Below are 21,294 nucleotides of genomic sequence, written 5' to 3'. Positions count from 1 at the left end.
TCATGTAGCATTATATTGTGGGCACATTTCGGCGCGGCATTATGAGACCCCTAGAGACATCTATCGGCAACTCGATACAACTCTGCTCGACGTCTACACCGCTTGAAACTAGACTCGGTTTTTAACGGTTTTTTTTGTGACAGCTGATTATATTTTATGTTCAAAACTAGATGTTAGTATTTTTTCGTGCGTGTGGATAAAATTAATTATTCCGGATATTTATTTGTGTTATGCTTTATGCTGAACAATTGCAGTTTTCAAATATACACGGTGGCTAGGCTAAAAAATAAGTGCATTTCAGTTGCCATGGAGGTTTTGGGATTATACTGAACAACTTTTATATACTATGGGACCAACCACGAAATCGCGAAAATAAATTTGGCTGTTTCATATAGATTTTGGCTAGTCCAGTTTCTATGGGAGGGTACATTTTTTTTCGCGGTTTCGTGTTGCTCAGTATAATAATCCCAAAACCTCTTTACTTATTTTTTTGCCACCCTGTATATTGCCAAGTAGAAACATTTCATATACAGAATTGAGATCATGAGCCATTTTCTACCGAAGACGTATAATATTAAGTATATAAGGTAATTAAGTAGGTATATATGTATTCTTCTTTCTATTCGTTCCGTTTATGTCTCTGGATCGTGATCATATGCAAACATTTATATATGTAAGTAGTTAATATTATATATGTGTTAAGCTTTTAATATCTTATCATACAGAGTGACAATACACCTAATGTAAGATCTGTACACAATTTATGAAACTCGTTTTTCGCTGCCTCTTTAATAGTTATTTTTTATACAAGGGTGCAAAGTTGTGTTTTACCCGCGAGTGTTTCAACACACAAGAAGTAAAATACATTTGCACCCGTGTGTAACACAAAACTTTTCACCTCACTATAGCGAGGAAAGTGCGACATCCACAGGCGTTAGATCATCTTCATCACTGGAATCACTCATTTTTTTACGATATTATAACAAAAAACTGGAAATTCTGTATTTTTACGTGAGAAGTTTTTAAGTAAAAATTTTGTTGACAATGTTGACATTTCTGACGTATGAAATGTCAATGATGCGTTTTGAAATTGCATCGACCCAACTTGTGCGTTCCGAATTATATTTAACATCATTATTAAAAAACAAACGTTTCTAATGGAACTTTAAGTTTATGACATAAAATCATTAAATAAAGCTAAATTTGGTATTTTTTTATTAGATTCTCAAACCATTTGTTTAATGATAATTAATATCGAACTAACCATTATTATGAGCGTTTTACGTTTTGCTATCTGTCAAGCTACTTAAACACGCTCCATCCAAGGTCAAATTACTTTTCCCACGAGTGGATAAAATGCGTTTTTCCCCGCTTGTTTTAAAGGATAAAAGACAACTTTCCGAGCTAGTGAGGGGAAAAATTTATTACCTACTAAATTTAAATGCAGACTTAAAACACCAAACGTTCAAACCAACGACAAAAAATCTAAACAAGAAAAGCAAAATAAAAAGGCGCAGCGACACATTTCGCTGTCTGCGGAAGGCTTTACTACTTCCGCTGACAAGGCGGCATTCAGCGCGTCCGGAAACTGTGGCGCTGCACGATAAAACACCTAGCCAAATTGCGCTTGCGTCCGTCGGCATTATAAATGGTAAACAACCTTAAAACTGAGAGGTTAGGGTTCAATTTTCATCGGGAAACCATGGCACAGAAGGGCGTTGGAAGCGTCAAAGGAAAGAAATAGAGTGAGCATTCCTGTCACAGATAGGTTATTTCCCTCATTGAGTATGATGTAAAGTTTTCCGACTGATAACGGGGAATGGGGGTCGTTTGCCCTTTCACTGCATAATGAATGCTTTTAAATCTGCTGTTAGCTATCTTTACGGGCGTTGTGATGTGAATGTGATTAAGTTTGGTGCTTAAAATTGACGGTTATTTCTGGTTTTCCTTTGTGAAGTCTGCGTTATATGTGCTATTTAAGGGGCTGATTACCAGTCCGCCGGACGATATCAGTTAGGACAAGAATTTCACAGTTCCCAACAACTGACGGTTTTGCACGACGGATTTCAAATGTATGGGAAGATCCGGATCCGGATAATTTCATACATTTCGGATCCGGATTGCAAACCTTAGTGGGCCCCTTTAGTTAGTGATACTGCTCTATATTTTGATAACATGTTGTTTTGTAAATCGCCTTCGTAGACAACCAACCTAAATAATTACATTTATGATGGGTGATCTGATCACGTGATGATTTCTATAAAAAAAAAGTTTACAACTCGGTTCGGACCCGGACCGTTTTAGCGTGAGTCATCCTTAATACATTTAGTTTTATCTAGTATTCCTAATCAAGATTGAAAGCTCAATTCTAACACTAGCTTTTGCCCGCGACTTTTTCTTCGTGGACTTAGTAACAGCAGCTAAAATAAGTATAGCGCCTGGAAAAATTCTCATAGCAATTATTCAATTTGAGCATATTATGCGCACAAATCAGCAGGCACTTCATTAATTATCTTAATTCCACCCCGCTTTTTACTTTCTTAAGGGATGATTTTCGGGATAAAAACTATCCTATGTCCTTCTCAGGGATTCAACCTACCTCTATGCCAAATTTCATCTAGATCGATTCAGCGGTTTAAGCGTGAAGAGGGAACACACAGACAGAAAGACAGACAGACAGACAGACTTTCGCATTCATAATATTAGTATGGATTACGTAGCGTCACACTGTGATCAGGGTGTTTTACGTTAATCAAAATAAGGCCATCTATTACTTTCAATATATCACTAATCATTATCAATTTATCACTATCGTCTCCCGTTATATTAGAATTCAAACTAATAAAATATATCTGCGATAACATTTCAATTTGAAACTACGCACCAACATATTACCGTCATAAATGTTGACTTGAGCACTTTTCATTACACTCAGGTTACATGTCACTGAAAAATTTTAAAATTCTCCCCAATCCCGCGGGCGTAACCGACACTAACGTTCTAATGGAACTGTCGAACTCATAAGGTATCTTATAAAAATTCGATACATCTCAGGGGTGACACAAAAGAAAATAAGTAAAAAAATACTGTTTTACATCAGAGAGTAGACTTGATACGTGACAGATGATATTAGCGTACATTTTCACTTGATAAAATTTTCAAGCGATTTTATGTCATATAATCTACCTCTTATAGTTTAAAATTGTACTACCTACTTTTAGATCAAGGAGAGATGTAAATGTTTTGGAATATTTCGTAGATGTGAGATCAATGCGATTTGACTTGAAATTATCTTGGGTCGTTGCTGACAGGTTATTTGAAATTGATTAGGTATTTAAATTACACATTGTTTTTACAGTTTTTGTTTTCAAATACGTTCAAGGCTACTCTTGAGAATTGATCGAATGGTGATGCTACTTTGCCAATAAAATTTTTGATATTTTTGTATTTGGATATTACGCTTCACTTAATAATAAAGCCAGGGAATTTCCATATTACAATTCAGTTTTACACCATTTCAGAATCATCCTGTAACCACTGCTCAATATGAATCATGGACTTATAATATAATATAAAAATAATTGAAGATCTTGTGAGCTGGTTCGGTAATAAAACTTAAAATTCGTAGATGTGAGATCAATGCGATTTGACTTGAAATTATCTTGGGTCGTTGCTGACAGGTTATTTGAAATTGATTAGGTATTTAAATTACACATTGTTTTTACAGTTTTTGTTTTCAAATACGTTCAAGGCTACTCTTGAGAATTGATCGAATGGTGATGCTACTTTGCCAATAAAATTTTTGATATTTTTGTATTTGGATATTACGCTTCACTTAATAATAAAGCCAGGGAATTTCCATATTACAATTCAGTTTTACACCATTTCAGAATCATCCTGTAACCACTGCTCAATATGAATCATGGACTTATAATATAATATAAAAATAATTGAAGATCTTGTGAGCTGGTTCGGTAATAAAACTTAAAAATCTTGCAAAATAACGTGTAATTTTATTGAATAGACATAAGTGACAAATAGAGAAAAATTGTGACAGGTAAAAATAGAAAAAGTATACAAATAAGTATCCAAAAGAGGCCGTCATCTACAATAATAATCCAATTTTAGTCCAAAAGCTCCCAGCTATGTTGCAAAATGGAATCAAATATCGTTCAAGTGTTAATATTATTTGAATGTCGCAGGTCTGAGGCAAAATATTTTTATAAAAGCAAGAAAAAACTAAGACAATCAAAAAGAGAAGATTGATATTAATATTTAATTATGTGTTGAACTTATGGACCATCCCCAGTAGCATTTATACGTCATTATGACGTCAGCGACGTCATTATGACGTAACAATGCCGTCATTATGACGTCGCTGACGTCATTTTGCTACCTGGGATGCTTGATTTGTAGTGCTGTACTATAGTTGGATGGATATTAGTGAAGTGCAAATCCATTGATATGAGATTGAAATCTTGCTTAAGCAAGGCCAACTAGAAATGAAGTCAACAATTTAAGCCGATTTCATATACAATATTATGTAGAATTGTTATTTATATCAAAAATGTCTAGTAATTTTTATTTCGAAAAATGGAAGACGGTACTTAAGCAGTTAAAATCATTAGTACAAATTGATCAAGAATATCAGGTACTTAACATTAATGTGTCTTAGGGGTTTTCAGAAAAAATGGTACCTACCATTTACTTTTTTTCGAAAAACCATCAACTTTTGGGTTATTTAGACTCAGAATCACGAGTACTATTGAATGAGACAAAGAAAAAAAGTTTTTCTTATTAAATCGATAGTCCACGTGATTCTGAGTATATATAACCCAAAAGTTGATGGATTGGAAAAAGTAAATGGTACACTTTTAAGTGAAAATGCTGGTCTGGTTGAGAGTTCTATAGAATTACTAGCTTCTGCCTGTGACTTTGTTTTAGTGGAATCATGATGATGATTGCTAAATCCTATGTCCGTAACTGAGTCTCAAACTATGTCCCTATTGTCCTGCCAAATTTGTGTATAAAGGATAACTCACGTTAGACTAACCTGGGGACGGGCCGGGGCGTCCGACCCTTCGTTTTAGAAGTTATTTAAGAAAATAGCCAAAAAATTACCATTCCCCCCCCCCTTTATCTCCGAAACTACTGGATCTAAATAGCTCTATACCTATAGATCACATGAAAACCTATTAGAAATGTGCAGTCATGCGTGAGTCGGACTTAATGACTTAGTTTTTGATCCGACCCCTACGGATTTTTTAAAGACATCTTACGTTTCACATAAAATATAGGAACATTGTTAAAAATTGTGTAATGTACGCGAACGCGCCCTTGGAACGCGAGTCCGACTCGCACTTGGCCGGTTTTTATAGAAAGCATCACGTGATCACCAATCATCCGTCATAGAAAACGTAGAAAACGAAGTGTCGGACGTCCCGGCCCGGCCTCGGGCTCCACTGGTCTAACGTGAATCATCATTAAGGTGATTTGCTCAAAAATCCTTTGCTCATTATCAGATTACCAAAGCACACGACAAGCGACGTTGCCAGGCCGTCGAGCGCCTGACCGGGATGCTAGCAGCTTACATCAGCATTTACAACGAAGTGCTGGAATGCTCGCAACAGAACTTGCAGGTGCAGAAGACGAAGGATATCTATGCTGTTTTGTATGCAGTAGTGGACCGGTGAGATCTCTTCCTTTTCACCGAAAACTTTTTAGATAGGCTAAAAGGAAAAGTTCTTAAAAATATAAGCATAGGTACTGATGCTATAAACGCAGCTAAGAGATAATTTCTCGGTTATCAGAAGATCACTACGTAAAGTCAAAACGTCTAAATAACTCTAAGCTTCTAGTCATTACTACGTTAAAATAGGCATTCCGAAGATAGTTGCTACTGTTGCTAGGACAGAAAGCTTCTTGACTGTCAACTACGAATCAAAGCAATGTCGACTAACAATGATCTCAGATCTGGATCAAGTCAAAATCTCAGGGAAGCGTTGGGTGAGGGCAATACACATCGTACTGTTGGGCGATCCTAATTGGTGAAGTTTATGTCAAGCAGTAGACGCCTTTCGACTGATATATAGATGACTAGCGACCCGCCCCAGCTTCGCACGGGTAGTTCAACTAATTTACACAAAACCTTTATACATATAAACCTTCCTCTTGAATCACTATCTATTAAAAAAAACCTCATCAAAATCCGTTGCGTAGTTTTAAAGATCTAAGCATACACAGGGACAGACGGACAGACAGCGGAAAGCGACTTAGTTTTATACTATGTAGTGATAATGATAGTGATAGTGAGGGGAAGAGTAAACTAATAAATGAATTTTTGAAAACAGGGTATACTAATTTCGATTAAATTTGGCAGCATTCTTGAACTAAAGCACCAGTTGCGAAAACTAGAAGGATGTCAGGCCCAATTCCTGAGTAAAGGTGTGATCCGTCATCATTTAACCGTCGATGATGCAGAATTCCGCGATATCCCGGTCAGAGTAGACAGGGATGAAAATGCCAAAGAGATGATAACTGATGCCTTTGATGCAGTTAAAGAGAAAATACTTCAAAATGAATTAGAGCTAGGTAAGGTACTTTTCAGGCACATCAACACGACACCTAAAAATTTGGGCGTCTTAAATTTATTATTAAGCTTTTAATTTTTCTGTAAATGCTGAATTAAAATAATGAGTTTAACTTTGTAACATTAATTGCAATATTGCAGCGAAAGAAGAAGAAATTCCAGTAAAGGAATCGATAGATGCGTGGTGGGACGATGATGTTGACAAAAAAGATGACGAGACAACCGGGGACAAATTCATTCGGTATGACAAAGTTGAGGAACTTTCCGAAGAAGCACTTAAGAGACGAGAAATGGTGGCTTTGATACAGGCGCACGACAAAACTAGGTAGGTAGAAAATTAGAACGAGTTATTAATAGTAAACTTTGCTTATTTTTTATTATTTAAAAATATGTGTGTTCAAGCTATGGATAATTTCTAGGCGAGTGACTCAATTGAACTTGCAAAGGATGCAAAAAAGAGAGTTGTGGGAAAAGGAGTTACTAGGAACTTTAGCACCCCAGGCAAGAGAAGAACTCAAAACACGAGCTGCAAAACTAATACAAAAAGTTTGCGGGTAATTTAATAACATTTAACATTATGATGAACATAAATTGTTCGATGTTAATAACAAGAAAGATTTCAGAGTATACATGGAATTGAAAAGAAAGAAAGTAAGAGAATGTAAAACAAATGAAGTATTGGGAATCAAACCTTGCGGTGAATTTAGCTACAGCGAAAGAGACAAAGTAAAAGAGGTAATAATTATTAATAGGTTACTTGAAGAATGCAATTATAATTGATTCTTATTTAATATAAGTTTAACAAATTATTAAGGTGAAGGATCGACGGGTAGAAATATATAAACAAATGGACAAAAACTGGAAGCATCAATGCGTGCAAATGAAAGAAGACTTTTATAAGAGAAAACATGAGGAAATTAAAGAACATTATCGAGATAGCACCAGAGATTGGTTTCGAGATTGGTAAACTTTTCTTAACAATTATATTTTTACCGAATCGGATGTATTCCATACACTGGCCAATAAGTAAAGGTTTTTTAACGGTAGAAAAAATGTAAGCTGATAACAGAAACTTTTTCTAGGTACGAAAAAATCGGTCTTTTCCATAATATACCAAAGATTAATAAAGGTGGGTCAGTTGCTATTTGGCGGGGAGAAATACCATCACCTGAAGACTGGTACGAGCAATATAAAGAGTATATTGCTGCAAAACGACAAAACAAAAGTAAATCGGCACAAGAGGTACAAAAATCAGTAGTTAAGGATAAACTATTGAGTTTTTATTAAGTAGTATGTATTTTATATTGTAGTGTACGTTTTACATCAAGAAAAACACAAGACATGAGATCCGACAGCTGTCACATAAAAATTTTGTAGTAATATTTACCACAATAATTTAATTTGACGATTATTTTTTAAATTAATCCCAACGAAAAGACATATCGGGAGCTCACAAATAATACAAAAGGTAATCACGGTCTATATCCCGGTCAATATAAGTCTAACGAAAAGACACTTGAAGTAACTTTACATAGGAACTAGAGACCATTATTTGACCCGAGAGGTATACTAGATAGACTATTTACAGTGTAAATAAACAAAATCCAAAGCTGTCATTTTTTTTAATCAAGAACTTAATCTATTGCTTTTTGTGTTTTTCATAACCTGCTTATTTTTTTAGGCAAAGTTAGAAAAGAAGGCTGCTTTAATGGAACAGAAAAGGTTGAAATCGGAAGAGAAAAGGAAAATGAAACTTGAAGAACAGTTAAAACGGAAGATGATGAAAAATCCTAATATGCATCCAGGATATAACTACCCGGAATCCAAAAAGTTTCATAAATTAATAGAGGTTCGATATTTAGATATGTTTAAGTTTGTATAGGTATAAGCAGTTTCTCTGGTGAAGTATAAGAAAATGTAGCAACGTCTCCCTGTAAGTAAATATTAATGGAGTATCTATTTTCTGCACTGATTTAGGCTTTAGACCATTACCACGAATTATGGGACCAACTGGATGCAGACGAGTCTATGGAAGTAAAACAAGGAAATGTCAAACAAGTAGACGAAGAAAATTTAATTGCAGAAGTGAAACTAGAAATCGCCACTGAAGTCGATGACGATATGAAGTAATTTACTCTTTTAAGACGTCATGTGACGGCTTCTGTATATAAACAAAATCCCCAATCTTCCTCTTTAGATACTTATTATTGTAATTTTTATGCAATTTGATCTACATGCCCTTTTTTATTAAGAAAAATGTGGCTCTGCTATTAGTCAATTTACTTACTAAACTAACCATTATTTTTAACATTCAATTGGAAATAATTAATCAGAAGATTTTTTTCTGATTTCAATGGTGTTCTACAGGCAAGAACTGAAGAAACTTAAAAAAGCTTTAAAGAAAGATTATGAAAATGCACAAAAACAAATGCCAGAATCAATGCCGAAAGGAAAGACCAGGCGCGCAAAGAAGAAAAAAATCAAGAAAAGCAAAAATTCTGACTATGAGGTTGTTGCAGAAAAAATGGAGGTAATATTATAATCTTCGTTTATTTTATTTTGACTAAACAGTGAATTCTACTTAAACTAAAGCTAATTAAATAATACATATGTAGGTATGATAATTATTTATTAGTAGTAAACACCTAACAACAAGGTTCTCATAATTTCTCATTGAATATTTAGTAATGTATCTTTTCTTAGTATTTGTTGGAAAATGGTTTTCTGAAAGAGTATTCTCAGACGAAGTTAGAAGACTTCCTTGGAGATCACAATATGGTCGGTGACGACTGTCGCTGCTTAGACGTGTAAGTTTTTGTATTATCTAGCAATTATTTTTAAAACCCACCTATTTCCCGATTTACTACGCCCGCTGATTTGTTCACTTTCATACCTACATACTCATTGCTTAGTGGTTGGTGGTTTTCTATGAATCTAACTTTTTTATGCAACTAGGTAAGGGGTCTTCCCATTCCCATCCATTCATTGTAGCTACTTGTCTTTTCTTGCTTGGCACTGTAGCCTTTTGTTTCTTTCATTCATTCAAATCATCTGTTAGCATCATCATCATCACCACCATGCTCATTAAATCTCTCTTTTTCTCTATTTTGTTCCGTTTACTAAATATAATGATTGTATCACTCTCAATCTGAACCACATTCTTCGGTAGTGACCCAGCCTACGAAGCAAGGGTTTGAATCCTGGTACGGGAAATTATTTGTGTGTTTATCACAGATATTGGTTCCTGAGTTTTTGATGTTTTCTACGTATTCTAGTATACCAAAATAAAATTTAAGCATTTATTTAACTAAACTTGCACTAGCCGTTGTCTTTAAATGTATTATGAATTGAATTTACCAAAATACTTGCCGGGACTTGCAGTATCTATCTATTATATGTGCCATTTTCGGTTGTCGGTTGTCAATAAGGCGCTATTTCCATATAGTTTCAATTCAAAATCAACCTTATCGACAAGCGACAATGTGGTACCTTTTGGTTGAAAACGTCACATATATATCGTCGTCTAGTACCCACAACATAAGCGTTATTGAGCTTACTGTAGGTCGATTTGTGTAAGATTGCCCCATATCTTTTTCCTAACTTCCATGCGTTGCAGAGAGGCGCATCCATGCGCCGGTGAAATAAGAAGCCTCTGGTGGGAGCGTTGCCGAGAAGTTAGCCATGGATTTCACAGAATCCTGGTCGTGGGTCCGGCTGGCAGCGGTCGATCGACGCTGGTGTACGCGCTGGCTTCTGTCAACGGTATGTTACAAGCTTTTATTAAAACAATGTTGTATGTTCGGGTCAAATTTTGCCAGCTAAATAAAACCAACTTCCCATAATTCGATTGAGCTGAAGCATCACATACCTTATATATTATGTAAGTTGGGTTAGTTCCCTAGTAGCAAAGTGACGTCAGAGACGTCATAATGACGTCATTTATACGTCATAATGACGTAACCGACGTCACAATGACGTATAAATGCTACCTGGGTTGGGTGACCATGCAATACTGTAGTTCCATCCAGCTTATCCGATAATAGACACTGAAGGAGGCCTTAGCTCTGTGATAAAACAACGCAAGTGTGTTTAGATTTGTTAATTGTTAGAATCTCTCGATGAGTAATTGCCAGTTGAAGGAAAAGTACAGTCACTGATAAAAGCTTGTATAAAAAATTAAATTATTTAACTGTTTACTTATCATTTTCTGTAGACGCAACACTCTTGGAAGTCAACCCTTTGGCTTTGGACGTGGATTTGGTGACACCAGAATACTTGCAAAACCTAATAAATGCGCTAGCCGTCTGTGCTCGTGTTGTGCAGCCCGCAGTTATTTACATGAAAAATGTGCACTTATTATTTTATAGGAAGGTAAATCTCTGGCCACATGTTTTTACAACTGTAGTATACAATTGCGGAATGCAGAATTCTATTCATTTGTTTTGAGATTCTGATCTCTAACGAATGACATACGCTAGAAAGGTCCGGATACTCCGGACCCGGGCAGAGGCGTCTGACACTTCGTTCGGTGGTCGCGTGATCCATACTAATATTATAAATGCGAAAGTCTGTCTGTCTGTCTGTGTGTTACCTCTTCACGCTTAAACCGCTGAACCGATTTAGTTGAAATTTGGTATACAGATAGTTTGAGTCCCGGGGAAGGACATAGGATACTTTTTATCCCAGAACTCACCCCTCAAGGGGGTGAAAAGGGGGGTGGAAATTTGTATGGGGAATCAATAACCGCTGAACCGATTTAGATGAAACTTGGTATGGGGATAGTTTGAGCTGTGGGAAAGGATATAGAATAACTTTTATCCCCGAAATCATCCCTTAAGGGTGTAAAAAAATGGGGTGGAAATGTATAGTGTGGACCAATTTGGGGGTGAAAAAGGGTCGATTAAAAAGCAGATTTCTTTAAGAATTAAGGTACCCAAATTACTAATTCCACGCAGACGAAGTCGCGGGCAAAAGCTAGTGTTTCTATAAAACGATGTGTCGAACGCTTCGGCTCGAACGCGGACCCATAAGAGAGTGGACACAAGAATAATTTCATTGCTAATTTTAATTTCAGAAAAAGAAATCTATCGGAGGTTTTCCGAATGCAGAACTGATAAAACGATATCTTATTAAGAAGCTTTTGAAACGGTTTAACAAACATGATTATATTACTATTATTGGTAAGTTATCTATGCATATGTATATTCAGTGGAATCAAATACCTTATTAGATAAATGGAACGAGCCAAATGAAACTTTACATCTCGACTATTAGGCTAACTTTCATTATTAACGCTAGCAGACAGGTGCTAGGATGATAACTTTTCATTTCGATATTTTTTGTAGATATTACCTGTATAATTATCGTCTAGATGCAAAAATTGTTTATGATGAAGAAATCGTAAGTACCTTTTAACTAGGTTCTTAACTTCTGTTTCAGCCAGCTGCTCCGAACCTTGGCTAACAACCGGGAAACTCCTGAAGCAGTTCCCGGATGTACTCCTGCTTCCTGACACCACTTACTCAGTGGTCGTTCAATTGTTAAACAATTGGGTAATCAGGTAAGTTAAGTTTGATAATCAACTCAGGTTGAGTATTTTTATAACAATAAAACAGAAGTCTTACAGCGGGCATGTGATGCGGAGGGATAAAAGTCTTGTGACGAGAAAGGTATTAAGAATAAATGTGGAGGGAGGTACGAGGAGAGGAAAACTGAGGAAAAGGTAGGTGGACTGTGTGAAAGATGATATGAAACTAACGCAAGTGAATGATGAGATGACGGGTGACAGAGAGGTATGGAAGAAAAAGACATTCTGCGCCGACCCCAAGTGAATGGGACAAGGGCAAGCGAATGATGACAACACAAGAGTCTTCTGTTTCAGTAACCGCTGCCTTCCAAGGGACTTGGACGTGAGCATGTGAGTTGTCTTTATATAATACTAGCTTGGGTAGCTATTTTTTATCCAATCTGCTTTTAATCGATTCTCCATACAAACTTCCAACCCTCCTTTTCACCCCCTTAAATGATGACTTCGGGGATAAAAACTACCCTATATCCTTCCCCGGGACTCAAACTACCTCTATAGCAAATTTCAACTAAATCGGTTCAGCAGTTTAAGCGTGAAGAGGTAAACGACAGACAGACACACTTTCGCATTTATAATATTAATATTTATTTTATAATATTAGTAATACGGATAGTCTACATGTCATATGTTTTTCTTAAGGCCTTTCCCCTGAGGTGGAGAAATGATGTGCAATCCAACGGAGAGAAGAATTGGTTGATATCCGCACGTCTCCCAGGCAGCAAAGTGACGTCAGCGACGTCATAATGACGTAATTATGGCGTCATAATAACGTCGCTGACGTCATAATGACGTATAAATGCTGTTAGCTTATCTCTACTCATCAGCATCACATTTATAATATTAGTAAGTGTTAGTCGAGATGTAGATTACATTTCAATTCAACTGGCAGGACTACGAACAATACTTGAAATGGTACTCAAAGAAGACATTCTGGGGAAAGAAGGAGACTAAGCAGCTTGAGGAAGCCCGTGAATTCCGAGCAGCAGTGGAGAAGTACGCAGAAGTTGAGAAAAAGAAGAATAAGAAATATCTGCCAGTGCTGACAGAAACAACTGAATAAAAACAATTTTTTTGCAACAGAGTGGTTGTATGAAATGATTTGTTACCGAACGAACCCTCCGCCAAAAATCCTCTCCCATAGGTACAATCGAAGTTCTCTGTTCTCTCTGAAATAACATGTTATTTGACATGAACATTCTAGTAACATATTATGTAAGTATATTTAATGTCTGGTACTAGTTTTCGTTAAGTAGGAAGGTACTAGGTACACTAGGTACTAGATTTTGTAATACAATAGTTATTTGTTTTACAAGGGAGCACAGTTGTCCGAGCAAGCGAAAGATTGCAAAATTGAACCACGAGCGTAGCGAGTGGTTCGAAAAGTGGAATATTGAGCTTTGCGAGGGTTTCGAGGTACGAGGGTTAAACAAATTTTGCCACCGAGTGAAACATAAAAATTTTCACCACTCCAACGCGAGGAAAATGCCAACTGTAAAAATATCAAACATAATGAAACCAAATCAAATTATCCAAATGAACGTTATTAAATACTAGCGACCCACCCCGGCTTCGCGCGGGTGCAATTCTGATGTATTATACATATAAACCTTCCTCTTGAATCACTCTATCTATTAAAAAAACCCGCATCAAAATCCGTTACGTAGTTTTAAAGATCTAAGCATACATTGGGACAGACATCCATGCAGACAGCAGGAAGCGACTTTGTTTTATAATATGTAGTGATTTATCATTCAAAACCATCATTTAAAAGTAAATTCTATCAGCCAACATGAGCAAACAACTCAAAATTTGCATCAGATTACTTTGCCTCACATGTGGATAAAATGCAATTATCTTATCAGTTTTTGAAGTACAAAGAGAGTCTTTCCGAGCTGGTGTGGTGAAAAGAAATTATTAAAACGACTAGAAGTTATTACATACAATACAAAACGTCTACTTGCTCTATTTTCTTTGAATTACAATATTAATCCATGAAAACTTAGTACCTACCTACCATAGACATTAAGCTTTATGTCCCTAATTAAAGCATGTTAATTTAAAATGAGAGTGTAACTACTAACTACTATTGTATGGGAGCGGCTTTAGCGGCGCGGTTCGTGTGGCTAATAACCGCAATGTAGCGCGGCGCTACCAACATGCTTACTTCTCTTCCCAGGTAACAAAGTGACGTCAGCGACGTCATAATGTCGTAATAATGACGTAATTATGGCGTCATAATGACGTCGCTGACGTCATAATGACGTATAAATGTTGTCAGGGTTATCTAATAGTTAATTTTTCATAAAAATCGCAATAATCATAAACAAACCCAACGATAATCCGCTCAAACTGCCGGAATGTAAATAATTCCCGCCCTTCCCATTGGAGGGTGTTTGAGCGTTTTAGCGATTTTTAGCAGCGTGCTGACGCCGCGATTCCTGCTCTTTATTGAGCAGAAATGCTAACTTTCAGTGGTTGGGCCGTGCAGTGACCACACAGTATGAGTTTGGCTTTACTTAATTTATCTTATTCATTAAGATTTTAATTCCAATTATTCCGTGAATAATACCTTTCCGTAAATAAAATTACGAAATAGGTATACCTACTCATAAAATTATTCCGCGATAATAATATACATGGTTCCATAACAAAATATTTTTGCCACAAAATGTTTTACACAAAAAACTGCTTTTTTTTACAGAATCGTCCGGCCTACGGCGTTTAGTATACCTAAATGTTATTTTACATATCTTTGAATGCAGTGTTAAATTTTTTCGTGATTACTATTAACTAATTTTATAGTTCGTTTTTTTGCATTAGAAAGCAAATTTTTGACGTCATTTTAATGAAAAACATTTGAAAAATGATTAAGTCACGGCATGTCACGGTCACGGCAAATATGTAACAATTGTAAATCATTGTCATTCTTCTGCTTTCATAATTGTTTCTGATTAAAAAAAAAACTTTTTCAATAAAAGGATACCTGTCAAAGATTGATTACCTTTTTTCTAATGCTGCGCTCCCTGCCGAGATTTTCCCGAGCGGATACAATATGGGGTTCTTCAAAAAAGGAGTGTACAGGTTTTTAAAGGGCAGGCAACGCGCATGTATCTGGTGTTGCAGGCGTTCATAGACTACGGTGACTGCTTACCATCAGGCTAGCCATATGCTTGTTTGTCACCAACGTGGTATAATGCTAAAAAAAACGAACTATAGTATCCCTTAGTTTCAGGTTTTCGTATTTTTAGTTTTGATAAACGCAGTCTTGACAATGTCTGTGAAGTTGGCATATCAAAGTCTAAAAATCACGTTTTTATTGGAGTTCTATTAGCATGAACCATAGTTCTAGAGTTCCTGATACGTTTTAACAATAGTTCTGGCGTTTTTATCGTAAAAAGCAACACTATGGAATTTCACAAAATGATATGCTAAGTTCACACCACTTGCATATCATTTTGTTACAAATGGGATAAAAAAAATATCCTAGCCTCTACACATGGTAAAAAAGAGTTTTTGACACAAAAAAGGCATCTCTGAGAACATTCACTAATTTTTTTTATCTATTATTGTAATTATATGATATGCTAAGTTCACACATGCTATGCTGATGTCATTGAACAACACACAGACGATAGAAACGTGATTTGCTAGACTTTGATATGCCAACTTCACAGACATGTCTTGACAATCCTAATACCATAGTCACCTCGCCGCACCCTTTTAACCCGTCCGCAATTATCCGGTCTCGTTTACACGCTCGGCGACACTCGCTTCTCATTAACCGAGCCATATTTACTTTCCATCGCTCTTTAGATATAGCTGGTGGCGGCAAATTTAAAAAAAGTAGGCGCGAAGAGATATCGTCCAATAGAAAATTTGAATTTCGCGCCTTTTTCTACTGACAAGATTTGCTTGACCAGCTATATCGAATCATTTTATGGTATCCAGTATTTTAGTAGGTACAGTAACAAATTTGATTCCTAGGCCACTGTAGAACCCTGTCATAATTTGTTTATCCCCTACGACAGTGCTCATTGAGTAATGTGTAGTAGCGACAAGGTTCTATAGTGTCATAGGATTCAAATTGGTTGACTGTACCTACGGCTAAGATGCCCTGGAGCACCCAGCAAAAATCTTTCAAGAACAATATCAGACTGAAAAAACCGGCCGTGCGAGTCGCACTCGCGCACGAAGGGTTCCGTACCATTACGGAAAAACACAGCAAAAAAAAGTAAGTTTTTAGTATTTGTTGTTATTTATAGCGGCAACAGAAATACATCATATTCTGTGAAAATTTCAACTGTCTAGCTATCACGGTTCATGAGATACAACCTGGTGACAGACAGACAGACAGACGGACAGACGGACAGCGGAGTCAAAGTAATAGGGTCCCGTTTTTACCCTTTGGGTACGGAACCCTAATCCCTAAAAAGTAGTAATCACATCATGAATTAGTAAAATTGTTCTAAAAGATTTTTAGGGAATAAGAGTATGGTGCCTAACTTTGCCAGTTACTAACGAAATAATAGAATAGAATAGAATAGAAATCATTTATTCAGACAACACATCAATACAACACATATATAGCAAATACAAGACAAAGATAAACGAAACAGTAGAAATAGAGATGTGAAGCCGAAATGGTCTCCACTCAGCAATGCAGCTGGCACGACTAGCGTGGTCAACGGCGCTGGTTTTCTGTGGAGCCAGCGGAGTGTGCGGGACAGCATAGTTCGGGACGGGACACGTTGTGGACAACGTGACATAATAACATAGAGTACTACTAATATAAATATATACATCGAATTTATATATATATATATATATATATATATATATATATATATATACAAATATACATAACTTAACTGGTGAATAACTAAAGAACAGAACAGAATAGGTAATAATGACGATGACGGGATCCGGATTTTATAAATATTTAGCTAGTAATACTTGGTATCATGGTGGAAAGATAATTCGTATTCGAAGGCCATACAGGGTGCCTAAAAAATAGGTGCATTCCCGTTGCCAGGGAGGTTTTGGAATTATACTGAGCAATTTTTACTATGGGACCAATCACGAAATCGCGAAAAAAAAAATCACCCTCCCATAGAAAATGGACCAGCTAAAAAGTATGCAACAGCCAAATTTCGCGATTTCGTGGTTGGTCCCATAGTAAAAGTTGCTCAGTATAATCCCAAAACCTCCCTGGCAACGGGAATGGATTATTTTTTTTTAGCCACCGTGTATAGATATTTATTAGATATGGTCGGACTAAGCTAACTCTGCACGCACTTTGACGTTACAAAGTCTGGCAGTGCCACAATTAACGTCATATTTTTATAAAAATTTCATGATAATGCAAAAGTATGTGCAGAGTTAGCTTGGTCCGGCTCTTTTAAGCAATATTATGATATATATAGTTTAAATAAAACTATTGTTACACAACATTTCTCTATATTTTTATCACATAATAAACACAATAACAACAGCCATAAAAAGAAACATTAGGTACATATGTTACAAAGTAAAAAATTGTGATTTCAAGAACACGTGCAGGTTATTCGTTGTGATTAGGATTAAAGGGTTCAACCCTTTCTACCATTAAGTCTATCACTTAGATTAGACGGTTCGCGATAAGTTACCCAGGTAGCAGTGACGTCAGTGACGTACAAGTGACCTCATAATGACGTCATTTATACGTCATAATGACGTAAAGGACGTCATAATGACGTCTAAATGCTACCTGGGTATTACGGTTGACTGATTGGCTTGTCTTCAGTAAGACAGTAAAAAATAGATAATCTTTATTTAAACTTTATTGCACATAATAAGTATAATTGACGCCATTAATGCTTTAAAAAACGTGCAACTGCCCCTGCTAACCCTGAGTTAAATAGTAGGCATTTTACCTACTAGTACCGACGGGTACCTACTATACCGTACAAACCAATTTTCAAATTACTGACAATACTTTTGCTTGGCGGCCTTATTTATGAGGACAGAATAAAACTGATTAAAATAAATATTTTAAACATTTATTTCTAAAACCTTGTTTACTTAAATATAAAAAAAACTACGTGCCTACGTTTCTTTTGAAAATTCAGGTCATTTATAACGTTAAAGTCAAATAAAATAAACCTTAAGAGTCCCCGGAAAGCTCAGCCGAATTTCACCTTCCCATACAAACGGAGTTTCGTTATCATTTAAAAACTACGTGTTGGATTGTAATGAAACTTTGCACATACAATGACATGAGGTATATCTAGGTCTGTAATTAATTTATATAGCTCCAGTTTATAAAACAAACGAAACAGAGCAAAAACAAGTTTTGTATGAAAAACTTAAATTCGCTGTATTTTATTAACTATGACATCAGAAGCTACATAAACTAATTACAGACATAGATATACCTTATCCTATTGTAAGTACAAAGTTTCACAGCAAACTAGCTAATCGTTTTAAAATGAGAGCGTTACTACGTTTGTATGGAGAACCGAGCTTGCCGGGGACCCTTAAGTAGGTATGAAGGCTACTAATAAAATATAATCTGATTTTGCAATGTCAACTTAAACTTTGAACACCGCGACTATCGTGTGCGGAAGGCGAACGTATTTGGCGGTCAAAAAGTTAAAAATTGTAATTTGTTACATTGCGAAACTTTAGTTTTTGGCACGCAGACTGACAACTACAGTTATGATAGACATTATTGGCACAATCCTTGACTTGTCACACTTTTCCAACTGACAGCAGCTGTAAGGGCTTATTTACCTTTACCTATGGATGGTATAGAAAGGATCGCAATCTCTTATGGCAGAATTGTTGTAAAAGTGACCGCGTTAAGCTTTAAATAATAGTTCCTAATCTCTCCGGTGGCGCTAGTTAGGCTCTGGAATATGAGTATAACATGAACCATATAAGGCAACAAATAACCCGACCAAATTACGTAGGTTGTTTTTGGTAGTATTTCGGTGCATGGTGGCGCCGCCTAATTACTGTTTTTTGATGGACACTTTTCATACATAGAGATTTGGCTCCTTTATACAGTCTCCATGCCTTTACCTTTTAAGGATTTGCCACACATTTGGATGCGTTCTGCGGTCAGCGGTCAGGTCAAACCCGCATTATGTATGAACAACATTGACAGCAACCTTTGAAGTTGAAGTTTGACCTGACCGCTGTCCGCAGAACGCATCCAGTGTGGCAAATCCTTTAGTGTTCATACATTTTGTGCTTGCGTTTATTTAGCAACAAATGTACGCATGCACTTAACACTAATCAATGTGTGAAAGGCCCTTCTTAACTGGACATCGGTGGGCAATGGAATTAGTACATATGCTAGGTACAATCGGGGACATTCGCGGTAAACCACCTTAACCTTTTGGACGCCAATGACGGATATATCGGCACCGAAAGTCCAACGCCAAAGGCGGATTAATCTGTCACAGACCACAGAGCAACATAGACCTTCGTGCATGTGCATAAAGTTCAATTTCAGTTTTGACACTTCGGTAACGTGGCGTCCGTGTGACAGCTTTTGTGTTTGACAAAAGGTTAAGGGCAAAAATCGTTTAAACGTCTTGGAGACGGACAGGCGATATCATAAGGGATAACCAATAGTATGGCACTTAAAAATGTGGGTGTTGAAAAAGATTAGCTCAGGTAAAGTTTATTGCCATTGTCTTTGTGACGGCCGGCATTTGCAAACTAAGATAAGGAATCTAAAATGCATCATAATTGGTTATCTTTATGGGGAGGCGAAGCTTAGCCTTAACAACAACTAATAAACTGTCAATATTGACCCTGTTATTGTTAATAAAAGGAAACTTAAGTACAGATTACATTTAGATACGAATAATGTCACTTAAGGTGAAATATATAAACAAGTACACATTATCCTTTATATTCAACTAAATTCTATGCGTCTTGGACTGACAGACAAAAAAATGGCAAATAGGAATGTTTACAAAAAGTCAATACACATATAAAAACAGTATTATAAATAGAATTTATAATTTATCCTTAGACTTTGTGCTATAAAATATTAAAAAGTTTAGTCTTCCCTTTTTATATGGCAACACAACATTAAGTCAACCGACCGCCCATTGATAAAAAAAAAGCGCTTAAGGCATTTTTTCACTAAAATATTTGTAAAAAAAAAGAGAAACTAATGGATACAAAAGTATTACTTTTTAACAGGAATGTTAACTGTTTAAAAAATAAATTATTTCACACCACGCACGAAATAAAGATCGGATAATTTTTTTGATACTATTTCAATGGTCGGAAAGAGTAGACCGTGACGTCACATTTCTGGTTTTGACCGTTCGAAAAAAAGGACCTGATTTAACTTGCCAGTCAAACACCTTAGTTATGAAAATTAGTTAACAAATTTAAGTAACACAACTTTGGGAACAAATTAAATTATTTTCTATTAAATTTTTCGTTTTTTTTTTAATAGTCACACTACTATAAATAAATTATAAACTGAAATAGATCATATAAAAATTTTTTTAATAAAACATTATTTGACTTGTTCCCAAAGCTGTGTATAGATGGCAGCACCAACTCTCTCTCGCTCTATCGTAATTCCGTAAGGAATTCGTATAGGAGGTGCAAGGCGTACTGCTCGCCCTTAGAGTTGGTCAAAGACACCTAGTCTTAGTAAAATGACATAAAATTAAGTAAGTTAAGTTTGGAATCTGTTTGATCATAAATACAGCGAACAATTCTCGAATCTTGGAACTCAGTAATGGTAACTCCAGTGGTTTAAAAAAAATGGTTCTCTGTAAAGTCGGTTTACGGACGATAATTGTGACGTTTTCAACCAAAAGGTACCACATTGTCGCTTGTCGATAAGGTCGATTTCTAATTTAAGCTATATGGAAATAGCGCCTTACTGACAAGCGACAATAAGTACCCTTTTGGTTGAAAATGGCACAATTTTGCGTGATAACGTCATAAGAAAACATTGATGAAAAGGCCGTAACGTTACCACCCAGGTAGCATTTATACGTCACTATGACGTCAGCGACGTCTTTATGACGTCAGAATGACGTCATCGTTTCGTCATTAAGACGTCGCTGACGTCACTTTGCTACCCGGACATGGAGATCTG

At 36.2% G+C, this 21,294-nt stretch overlaps 1 protein-coding gene across 1 annotated transcript; it reads left to right on the top strand.

Annotated features, from left to right (window-relative positions):
- Window positions 1–4,497: 4,497 nt before the first annotated feature.
- On the top strand, window positions 4,498–13,236 carry LOC134743412 (dynein regulatory complex protein 11-like). Its single transcript, XM_063676802.1, has 18 exons — window positions 4,498–4,651; window positions 5,523–5,689; window positions 6,380–6,591; window positions 6,731–6,914; window positions 7,009–7,143; window positions 7,213–7,324; window positions 7,404–7,552; window positions 7,672–7,831; window positions 8,271–8,438; window positions 8,567–8,715; window positions 8,957–9,119; window positions 9,293–9,396; window positions 10,206–10,351; window positions 10,803–10,960; window positions 11,664–11,769; window positions 12,029–12,149; window positions 12,471–12,498; window positions 13,066–13,236. The coding sequence occupies exons 1-18, from the start codon at window positions 4,568–4,570 to the stop codon at window positions 13,234–13,236; spliced, it is 2,517 nt and encodes an 838-aa protein (XP_063532872.1). The 5' UTR covers window positions 4,498–4,567.
- Window positions 13,237–21,294: the final 8,058 nt, after the last annotated feature.

The sequence above is a fragment of the Cydia strobilella genome, chromosome 8 (assembly GCF_947568885.1).
Source record: "Cydia strobilella chromosome 8, ilCydStro3.1, whole genome shotgun sequence".
Lineage (NCBI taxonomy): Eukaryota > Metazoa > Arthropoda > Insecta > Lepidoptera > Tortricidae > Cydia > Cydia strobilella.
This window is presented reverse-complemented; position numbering and strand designations above follow the sequence as displayed.